The sequence below is a fragment of the Argopecten irradians genome, chromosome 4, assembly GCF_041381155.1.
Source record: "Argopecten irradians isolate NY chromosome 4, Ai_NY, whole genome shotgun sequence".
NCBI lineage: Eukaryota > Metazoa > Mollusca > Bivalvia > Pectinida > Pectinidae > Argopecten > Argopecten irradians.
This window is the reverse complement of record NC_091137.1, coordinates 40,011,533-40,022,117: the sequence shown is the minus strand read 5'-3', so window position 1 is coordinate 40,022,117 and position 10,585 is coordinate 40,011,533. Positions and strand designations below refer to the sequence as shown.

The following is a 10,585-nucleotide window of genomic DNA, read 5'->3' as shown; positions in this document are numbered from 1 at the left end:
ATGCAACTGCATGGTCCTTTGATCGACAATTTCTTCATCCAGTTCTGATAGAGTACTAAAGATATACAAAACAAAAATAGCAGTAGCATTGTAGAAAGGTTGAAGATCAAAATGTACAAAACAAGTTTTCGTAACATTCCGGTTTTCAAAACAAGTTTTCTTATGTACATTTGGGGCTGAATAAAGTCCCCTTCCCTTGAGGAGTTTTGCTGTATTTTCCCAATTGTATGTTTATATTTTTACAAATTCTGTAAAACCTCTCTAAATATATATGTTTCAAGAAAGATAAATTGTAGTGTTTTCCCAATTCAAAAGGAACAGACCCCTGAAATCATTGAGTAAGAAAATCACTGAAGCGCGCACGATACTAAAACAGATATGTGGATATTGTTGTTATTAAAACTAGTATATAAACTATAAGGATGAATTGTAACTTTCTAAGAACCAATAACTTCCAGTCAGGACCAGTCCTTAAAACCAGCTGGAAAATATATTCTTAGGGAGAACGCTGAGAAGAATTGAAAAACACTAAAAAAATATTTAAAAAATCCATGCATTCTGTTTGTAGAACAAACCTCATTCTATAACACATATAGTTAGTTTCCAAGTTCTCTTTAGAAGATTCAATTTCTCTGTTCGCAGTTCCTACTTTAAAAGCATGATGCATATACAGTGACTTCGTACATGTATGTGTACATGTACATTTTTACCTGACGTCCTTAAAATGATTTAGCAATTCGAAACATATTAACTTTGCCAACTAACAATTCAGCCAGTAAATTTAATTCTGACCAATTTTCTTACATTAAATGAATCCACATAATGTTTTAACGTGTCATATCAAATAATCGGATAATCTCAAGTTGCAGACAAACCGAAAGTTGAATTGTGCGACTAGAGTTATCTACCCTTGATTTTTTACTTCCTGTATTTAAGTTGTAAGTATCTGAAAAATTGTTGACGCTAGCTCAGGTGTTTGTTTGTCAAGTATGCTTGTAGTTCTGACTTTGAAATGTAAATCTTATATCTTATCAAAAAATAAGTAGAGGCATATTGTTTGATTTCATATTTATATGATTTATAGATATGTATTTTTAGTCATAACGCAACTACAGCCTTGTCAACTGCTTTTCGTTTAGTTTGGCAGTAAAACGTCTACTAAGTACTTCCATTTCATAATTGCAGAAGAATATTACGAAGTCCCTGTTATCTGACATTAACTTAATTTTTTTCCAAATACAATATAGATTAAAAGAATGTATTTTTTTTGCATTGAAACTCTGTACATTTGACCCGTGTTAACAATATACAATGTTAGTTTGAATTATCTCCCTTTAAATAGGATTATTATTAGACAATTACTGTACTAGTATAAGATGTGTACTGATCAACAGCTTGCAATCAGCAACATATTTTAAGTTGGAATCAAATACGATTTTGGAATGGCATGCAATATTTTACTAAATTAATTTGTGAAGCGTACTAGAGCGAATCATCTAACTCTTAAAATGAGCTTTTCTTTTTGTTGTTGTTTATTGATACGCTCATTTAAGAATGAATCAATAAACAACAGCAAAAATAAAAGGAGCTCATTTTAAGAATTGGATGATTCGATCTGTATTTGTACAACTGGGTTATTTAGTTGGGCGCCAATTTTGTAACTGGAGAGGAGAAAATGTAGCGGCCAGACCGGGATTCGAACCCATGACCCTCCAAACACTAGCTGAGTGCTCTAATAACTGAGCTACCTGGTCACTGATGATCGACCCAGTCCAATCCCGCTACACAACTAAAACCTTCTACATTACTAGTACTGCTTCACCACTTTCAAATCTGCTACCCTAAGTCAAACACACATTAACCCAGGTTCTATCTGTGGTGCTATATACATATTGTTCATGTAGGTTATTTATGCATTATTCTTCGCTTCGTGTCTATGAAGAATGTCCTTTCGTTTTTTGTCTATGACTTAATAACCCAAAAAGATATTGAGAATAATGCTTATAATTTAATTCAGATAACTCATGTTATGTTAGGCAAACTGATTGATAATGGAACATTTAATCTATTGACTATAATCAATCTTACATGTATCTGTCAATCTTGTCATTTATGTTGAAATATCAAATGACTGAATCCCAAGACTAGGAGATACTGTTGCATTTAATGACAGACAAAACAATAGTATTGTTTTAACTGGAACTTGATGTATAATACATAACAATGAAATATTTCATCTCTAGAATCAACATGACGACTGAAATAGAGTGGCGTAGAAGATGGAAACCCGATCTGAGTTCATGTCCATGGCAGCCTATTGAGGTTGATGGAATAAAATATCTCATCAAGTTCAAGTTCACTGAGAACTCGTACGAGATTCTCATCACAGATCTCGTCCACTTCTGGTATGAAGAGCTGGAAGACATGGCACTCAGGAAAAGGATACAGGTACAGTTATGATGTTTGTGAATGAGCCTTAAATTTGAATACAAAATTGGAAATATAAATTTATACACTTTACATAATATAAAGAGTCTCTATTATAAATTTATACAGTTTACATGTACTGTGGGTATTTGCAAGGATTTCAAGAGGAGTTGGTAATTTGGTAACTTAAATTATAATTTTAAATTTATTTTTTTTAAATTTTTAAATTTTTAAATTTTTAAATTTATAAAAAAAAGATAATATTTTATATACTTTCAACGAATTTTGTCAACGGTATGATTTAAACATCAACTTTCTCCAGTTTGAAGGCATTGCTACTAGTGTTAGAAGATTTATTGCCAATCATGATCTGACAAATGTAACTCTAAATTTCCCTTATATGCCAATATATCTTAGATTATTTTTTAAGAGTAAAAAAGGGGCAAAAGATTTTTACAATATACTCAGTTCAAATGATACTATTGCAACAGGACGGAAAAAATGGGAAGACTTTTTTAACTTTGACAATGATAAATGGAAAATGATTTATAGAACCCCTTTTCTTGTGTCTCAAAATACAAAATTGCAGTGGCTACAGTTTAGGATAAACCATCACATACTTACAACAAATGTTCATCTTTTTAGATTAGGTATTACAGAAAGCCCTTTTTGTTCGCTATGTAATGATGAAATAGAAACTATTGAGCACGTATTTTGGAACTGTTACAAAATTCAAGAGTTTTACAACACTTTGGAATATTTTATTGATGCTCTGCTAATTCCCTTTAGATTCAATAAAGAAACATTGCTTTTCGGATTTCATAATAGAGTAACAAATAGCGAAATTGATAATGAAATAATTCTTATGATTAAATGGTATATATATAAGTCCAGATGTCTAAAAACACCATTATCCATTACAGCTTTCATAAATCATATTAAAGATCAGTACAATATTCAGAAATTTAATATACAAATTAGTGATAATATACTGAAAGTCAAATTTGACAGGAAATGGGTAAAATGGCAAAGTTTACTAGAATTATCATGATTATTAAAAAAAAAAAAAAAATGTCACCATACCTTTCTTTCTTAATGCTTTACCAGGTATATTTTTCCAAGTAGTTGACCACCATAGTCTTATTTTTTTCTTTAAAGCTATATAATTTAATCTAAATGCTTTTCTAATGTACATTGTTGTTTTGTAAAATGTAGTTTTAGTGTTGTCTTTTGTGCAGTGTTTTGTTTATATGACTATATGTGTGAGGAGTATGTGTGTCTTTGCGTGTGTGTTTTTTTTCTGTTTGTTTGTGGAAGTATGATTGATATAATGTTGTGTATTATACATGTATGATAAAATGGAAAAATAAAAGAAATATAAAAAAAAAAAAATAACTTAAATTATAATCAATTAAGTAATTGGCAAAAATACCTTAAATGCAATTATGAATAAATTTATGTTTGAAAATATTTAAAATGTTTCATAGACCAATATATTACTTTAGGCAACTATGAACATGGCAATAGTTTCCTTGAACAATGTATTATAAAAGATTAAATTAAGCAATGCAATATTTGATTGCTTTGATTGTCATTTGAATATTTTTTATTTAGAAATTAAATCCTAGCATAGAAGCATCTCTGACAAGAATTCTGGATCAAATAAGGGGTAGTGTTGAATACCCTGAAAGGGAGACAACTCTGTCAGTGGGTTTTAAGTCTGCTGATGACGACGATGAACCAGAAAAAATCATGCTGAAAATCACATCCCAGCTGGCGGGAATGCCTTTTGTATGGAACTTCATAGCCAATGTAGCTGACAGTGCCATGGTAAGGTTACATTCATTGCCTCAAATCAAAGCAATTATTAGTCTGGTTCACCCACTGACCATGGGAATCAAGAGGAAATTCAAGTTTGCATCATGGCCATGTCTTCCTGCTCATTATCTTTTCTGGACTCTAACTAGCTCCTATACTATATACAAAACATGGTAACTTCAAACTTACATGGGGCGTTCTAGGTGAGACGGTGTGTTGTGTGTCACAACTAGGTCACTATGACCTATATTTTGAACTTTGAATTGACCTCAATTTCTAAAAAGATATTCTGACTCTATTTAGTATATTATGCACTTGAATAACATTCTTAGTACAATTAATTAAATTCATGAAATCTAAATGAGAAAAATACCATTTGTAATGGGGAATTTTAATTTGTAAAATTGTCTTGTTTAGTATTATCCATTAGGGAGCTTTCATCAATTTATCAACTTTATATCACTAGATTTTATTAGAACACCTGACTACATGTAGAGTAAAATATGGTTATGATAAATCTCTGGGGACCAAAGAAATCACTTCACTATAAGCATAGTTCATTATTCACTTATTCAGATGTCTTACAGGAACCTGGGGGAATGAAAATTACTATATTTTTACTATGAATTTGTTCGAAGTGTGTTTGTTATAAGCATGCTTTACTGATTCAGAACATCTGGTTGTACATATCATTATTTACCAGAAATTTTTTATTGTAGGTATCAGAAAATCTGGTCATTCCTATGATGGGCATGGTGTGTGAATTGACACGACGTCAGAAGGAACTTATCAAGGTGATCGAAAATAAAGACAAAGAGATTGATGACTACAAATGTCAGGGTGTGAAGGCCTCTCGAAGTAGGTATAATCCACAGACACTTACATAGCCAAATCATAATATATAAAGAAAAGTAAGAGATAGAATTATGGACATTGTTCTTCAGTCAATCCTTGTTAAATAAAGTTAATATTGTTACAAGATATGTGAGTGTTAGAGTTTATTTTGCCTGGATATGTTATGAAAAGGATTTGTTGGGTCAAATAATTTCATCGAACTACGTTGAATTTAATAGTGCGTTTACGTTTTATTAATTGTATTAAAAGTTAACATATGTATGAATGCATGATTGTCAGTAAGAATACATGAAAATTAAGTGTTTGACAGCAATCTACATTGATAGGTTTTAGTTACAACAGTGAAGACTGTAACAAGGCCTCCCGTAACAAGAACCAGAATTAAATAACATTGGAATCAGCTTGTCATCAGAAACATTAACATTTTGAGGCATGGACAGTCTATACATTGTACTGGTACATATTTCCATTTCAAAACAATATTGTTTTTAAAAGTGCTTGATTTACAGCTAATATGTTTTTCTTTCAGAACACATTGAAACCAAACCATTCGTGGAAACAGCATTTGAAAATGAGATGCTGATGTCTAAGGTATGAAAAAAAATTATCATATTAAAAATAGTAATTTTTTTGGTGTTGCCTATGTTGAAGTCACATATGTGATTCATATAATTTTCTAAAGGCAAACGCATTTGCTACTTTATCAGGAACATTTAGAGCTGATTACACAAAGTGACATTATGTATGATAATATTTCAAAGCATTAGTATTAGATTTCTGCATAAACATGTCTATTTTATTTCTGCAGATGTTTGAAAGCTCAGTTAAATCACTTGGAAGTACAGCTTTTGATGAAGCTGGCCAAGATTTGTACAGACAGATAATGACAAAATATGCATGGATCAACCGGTCACCAACGAAAAGTAGGTTCAAAATAAATACAAAATGCACAGAATTTTGGTGGTGTTTTTGGCTTTTAGGATGGATTGGTGTGGGGAACATAAAGGAATAGATTTTCCTTCTGTGGAGGCTTTGTCATCATTAACTCTATGGTCATGCATTTAGCTTTGTCCTATTTTTGTGGGGGAAATTTTGGAGGTAGAAAAAAAAAAAAAAAAAAAAAAAAGATAAAATCAATATAGGAGTTTTGTATGTACATTTGAAGGTCATGTCTGAAAAGAAATACCCAGGGTTTACAAAAGTAACAGCAATCAAACTTTCAATATGGTGCATTTTCTAAATTTTTCTTGTATCTTGGTTTTGAATTATCTCCTCCCTTCTGTCTTTTGATATGGAAATATTGTTAAACTCGGTTACTCATGTATATACCATATAGTCAGTTATTTTTTGTCATGGTTGCAGAATTTTGATCCATGAAATTTTAAGAAAAGTTTGCATTTTATTTTTTTCAAATTACCTTTCGTTCGTGGTCTGTCGTCCATCCGTCCTTCCGTCCACCCGTCCGTCCTTCCGTCCGTCCGTCCGTTAACAATTCTTGTTACCACTATTTCTCAGAAAGTACTGAAGGGATCTTTTTCAAATTTCACATGTAGGTTCCCCTGGGGCCCTAGTTGTGCATATTGCATTTTGGGACTGATCGATCAACAAAATGGCCGACAGGCGGCCATCTTGGATTTTGATAGTTAAAGTTTGTTAGCGCTATTTCTCAGAAAGTGCTGAAGGGATCTGTCTCAAATTTCATGTGTAGGTTCCACTAGGACCTTAGTTGTGCATATTGTATTTTGTGACCAATCGGTTAACAAAATGGCCGACCGGCGGCCATCTTGGATTTTGATAGTTAAAGTTTGTTACCGCTATTGCTCAGAAAGTGCTGAAGGGATCTGTCTCAAACTTCATGTGTAGGTTCCACTAGGACCTTAGTTGTGCATATGGCATTTTGGGACCAATCGGTTAACAAAATGGCCGACCGGCGGCCATCTTGGATTTTGATAGTTAAAGTTTGTTACCGCTTTTTCTCAGAAAGTACTGAAGGGATCTGTCTCAAATTTCATATGTAGGTTCCCCTAGGACCCTAGTTGTGCATATTGCATTTTGGGACCGATCAGTCAACAAAATGGCCGACCGGCGGCCATCTTGGATTTTGATAGTTAAAGTTTGTTACCGCTATTTCTCAGAAAGTACTGAAGGGATCTTTCTCAAATTTCATATGTAGGTTCCCCTAGGGCCCTAGTTGTGCATATTGCATTTTGGGACCAATCGGTCAACAAAATGGCCGACTGGCGGCCATCTTGGATTTTGATAGTTAAAGTTTGTTACCGCTATTTCTCAGAAAGTACTGAAGGGATCTGTCTCAAATTTCATGTGTAGGTTCCACTAGGACCTTAGTTGTGCATATTGTATTTTGTGACCAATCGGTTAACAAAATGGCCGACCGGCGGCCATCTTGGATTTTGATAGTTAAAGTTTGTTACCGCTATTTCTCAGAAAGTACTGAAGGGATCTGTCTTTTGGGACTGATCGGTCAACAAGATGGCCAACCGGCCTCTATCTTGGATTTCACCGCTGTTTCTCAGAAAGTAATGAAGCGATCTGTCTTAAATTTTGTATGTAGTATGTTTGAAAAAGTTTGAAAAGCAGGGAAAAAGATCCCTCTTTCCATTGTCAGACATAGATCATTCTTTGGTGGGCGCCAAGATCCCTCTGGGATTTTAAAGGTTGCATTTTATATACACCTTAAGTCAAATATATTTCATTATATACAATTGAAACTAAATTGCAAAAAATTTGATCCACGAAAATACATTCTTTAAGGTATTCAAGAATCACTGTCATGTGGAGGTTGTAAAACTTGTGGTATATGTTTTATGTGTTGGTAGTTGTTTGTGTTATTTGTTTATTTATATCTATATCAGAGGAAGATAACAGCGATGACTTTGAGGATGACAGTTTAGGTGATGTAGCTGAGAGGAAAGGATCCTCAGGTCCATCCTGGGGAACTAGTCGTCTGCCTCCGTCCATTGCTGGTCCAAAGAGTGTTTCCCCTGATAAAGTCCGTCCTAAAACAAGTCCTGCCAAGAGTCCAAAGAGTTCAGCATCTAACACACCTGAGGGATCTCCTGTCAAGGTAGGATTATCTCCCCTTAACATTATCATACATGCATGGGGGAAAATCAGATGACTTGAGTAAGTCATTCCCTTGTAAATTAAGCAGTTTTGAAAACGGCCACCTTTGCCTCTCTAATTGAACAAAAATAATGCATATTACTGTATCATTTATTTTATTGTTATTTTGACTGCAGATATCAATGTTCTGAAGTGTTAATATGCACCATTTCAACAAAAAATATGTAAAAAATCTGGTATATGAAAATCATACTTGTTACCATGGTGACATAAGTATTTTACAATGTGCGGGGTCTGGGTCACGAGTTCGAATCCCATGTTCCATGTGGGGCAGTAGCCAGGTGCTGACCATTTGTCTGTGGTTTTTCTCCAGGTTATCACTTCCTTAAATGACCTTGGCTTTCAAAAGGACATTAAACATATCAAACCAAAACAAATGATCACTTAAACTTCTTTGATAATGAAAAAAATAAATGTAATGCTTTTCCTTCTGCAGAACTACATGCTCTATTCTCACAACTTTTAAAACAATTCTCTGTTGTATGTTCACCTGCTGTATTCTTTGTTTTAGGATTCCGAGTATCTACGCAGACAAGCCCTTGAAAGGAGACTTGAACAAGAGGAAATGAAGAAACATGAAAAGACTAAAAAGAAAAAGAAAATTGCTTTCTAGTTGTTACATACAAACTTTGGAAAGAAGAAGTGGTTTAACACATTCACCATATGACATTATATTTCATGAAGTACAGTTAAACTTTGTTAGCACTCTGAAGTTTCTATTTAATTTAATTTGAAGTTTAACATATTACCACAACCATTCTACCCCATGTGGGGCAATTGGAAGGTACTGACCGCTGGTAGGTTATCTTCTCCAGGCACTCCAGCTTTCCTCCACCATCTAAAGGCTGATAAAGTTGGAATATTTCACATTTCTGATGAGCTAATAACAAAATAACAGGTATGTTACACCTTGACCAGAAGAATGTATGGTGATTCGGTGGCCAGAATATTCTGAATTATTATCACTAGACTACCACCTCTTGATTGAGAATTTTAACTAAAGTAGGGCAGATGCCAGGTACTGACTGTAGGATTTCTTCCACCACCTTCCACTTGGCATATTCTAAAATGGTCCCGTGCTGATTGTATATATTTGGGACCATTTTAATATTACGAATGGAAACTTGTGTGTCTAGGTTTACAGAATGATCAGTCCTTTCTAATGTACTGCCGAGAACTACCTCTCTGGCCTAGACAACAAATCTTATAATATCATCCTTACATATCATATTCAGTAGTGACAAAATAAACTAGGTTTGTGTTGTACAAGGTAAGGGATGATTTTGTAAGTTTTGAATGAACAGTTTGATTATCGTGAATTGTGAAGATGTACATGTATAAAAGTGTATTTAATATTCATGCATTTCAACTTTCATTAAATATGTAGATTCACTTGGCCTGTATGTCCTTATTTAATTTGATGTGATGTGATGTCCTGTTTATCTGCACGGAGAAGATATTGTAACTTGCAATAATGCATTTATATTCATTACAAACTGGATATTATTGATGGCAAGTTTTTTTGAACTGAGAATATATAGCTGTGAATTCGAATAGATACTAGAGATTATCTCCCTTTGGACAGAGTAAGAACTGCAGTGAAAGTAAAGCTCACCCTATCATCGTCTTTGTCACAGCTGTAAACCACTGCATGGCATTTCTTTCTGTTGTCTACATTCTTTAACACAAAACCAGATAATTTGAAGAATCTCAACCGCCGACAGAGCATAAACGATACCTATCATTTGAACATTAACTGATGTTTTATTTGTATGTATTTGTCTAATTAACACAAAAATACATATACATGTATAATAATTTATTTTGCTTTTGGTACCTGCGCAGTGCTTCATTCCGTATGGGGCATAGTGCCGAGGATTTTTTTGTGTGGATTGAATTAATTATTTTTAATATTTTTATCTTGAAGTAAAATAAGAAGCTCAAACTTCAATGGTGGTAATGGTGTAAAGTCACTCTTGTACGTGTAACTGAAGAAAAATACTATTTCGTCTGCTCCTTTTTTGATAGAGAAACATTCTTCAGTGGTGGAGCATCTTAAGATAACCATATTTAATCCCGGGTGAAATTTTGCTGTAGACAATTAAACATCAGGAATTAAAAACAATCACTCAAAGATTTAACAAATATTCAAAATTTCCGGTCATGGATTGTATCATTGATTTTGAGTTTTTCATTTGATATTGAAACTTCATGCCCTTCACTTAGGTAAAAAATTCTGATGTCTGGGAAAGATGATGTATTCTCCCATACTTCACAGGGATATCCCGCGGTTGCTAGGGAAAAGATAACTCTGTCTTACACAGGTGGGTGTAAGACAGCT

At 33.5% G+C, this 10,585-nt stretch overlaps 1 protein-coding gene across 1 annotated transcript; it reads left to right on the top strand.

Annotated features, from left to right (window-relative positions):
• The first annotated feature begins 995 nt into the window (after window positions 1-995).
• Window positions 996-9,636, top strand: LOC138321638 (non-homologous end-joining factor 1-like). The gene is made up of 8 exons (XM_069265442.1): window positions 996-1,014; window positions 2,244-2,448; window positions 4,042-4,257; window positions 4,965-5,103; window positions 5,630-5,691; window positions 5,909-6,023; window positions 7,974-8,185; window positions 8,756-9,636. Exons 2-8 carry the CDS (start codon window positions 2,251-2,253, stop codon window positions 8,855-8,857), a joined length of 1,044 nt encoding a protein of 347 aa, XP_069121543.1. The 5' UTR covers window positions 996-1,014; window positions 2,244-2,250; the 3' UTR covers window positions 8,858-9,636.
• Window positions 9,637-10,585: the final 949 nt, after the last annotated feature.

Coding starts and splice junctions, on each gene's coding strand:
- LOC138321638 (XM_069265442.1), top strand. CDS start 2,251: ATGACGACTGAAATAGAGTGGCGTAGAAGATGGAAACCCGATCTGAGT. Junction 4,258..4,964: donor ATGTAGCTGACAGTGCCATG/GTAAGGTTACAT, acceptor TTTTTATTGTAG/GTATCAGAAAATCTGGTCAT. Junction 6,024..7,973: donor CAACCGGTCACCAACGAAAA/GTAGGTTCAAAA, acceptor TATCTATATCAG/AGGAAGATAACAGCGATGAC.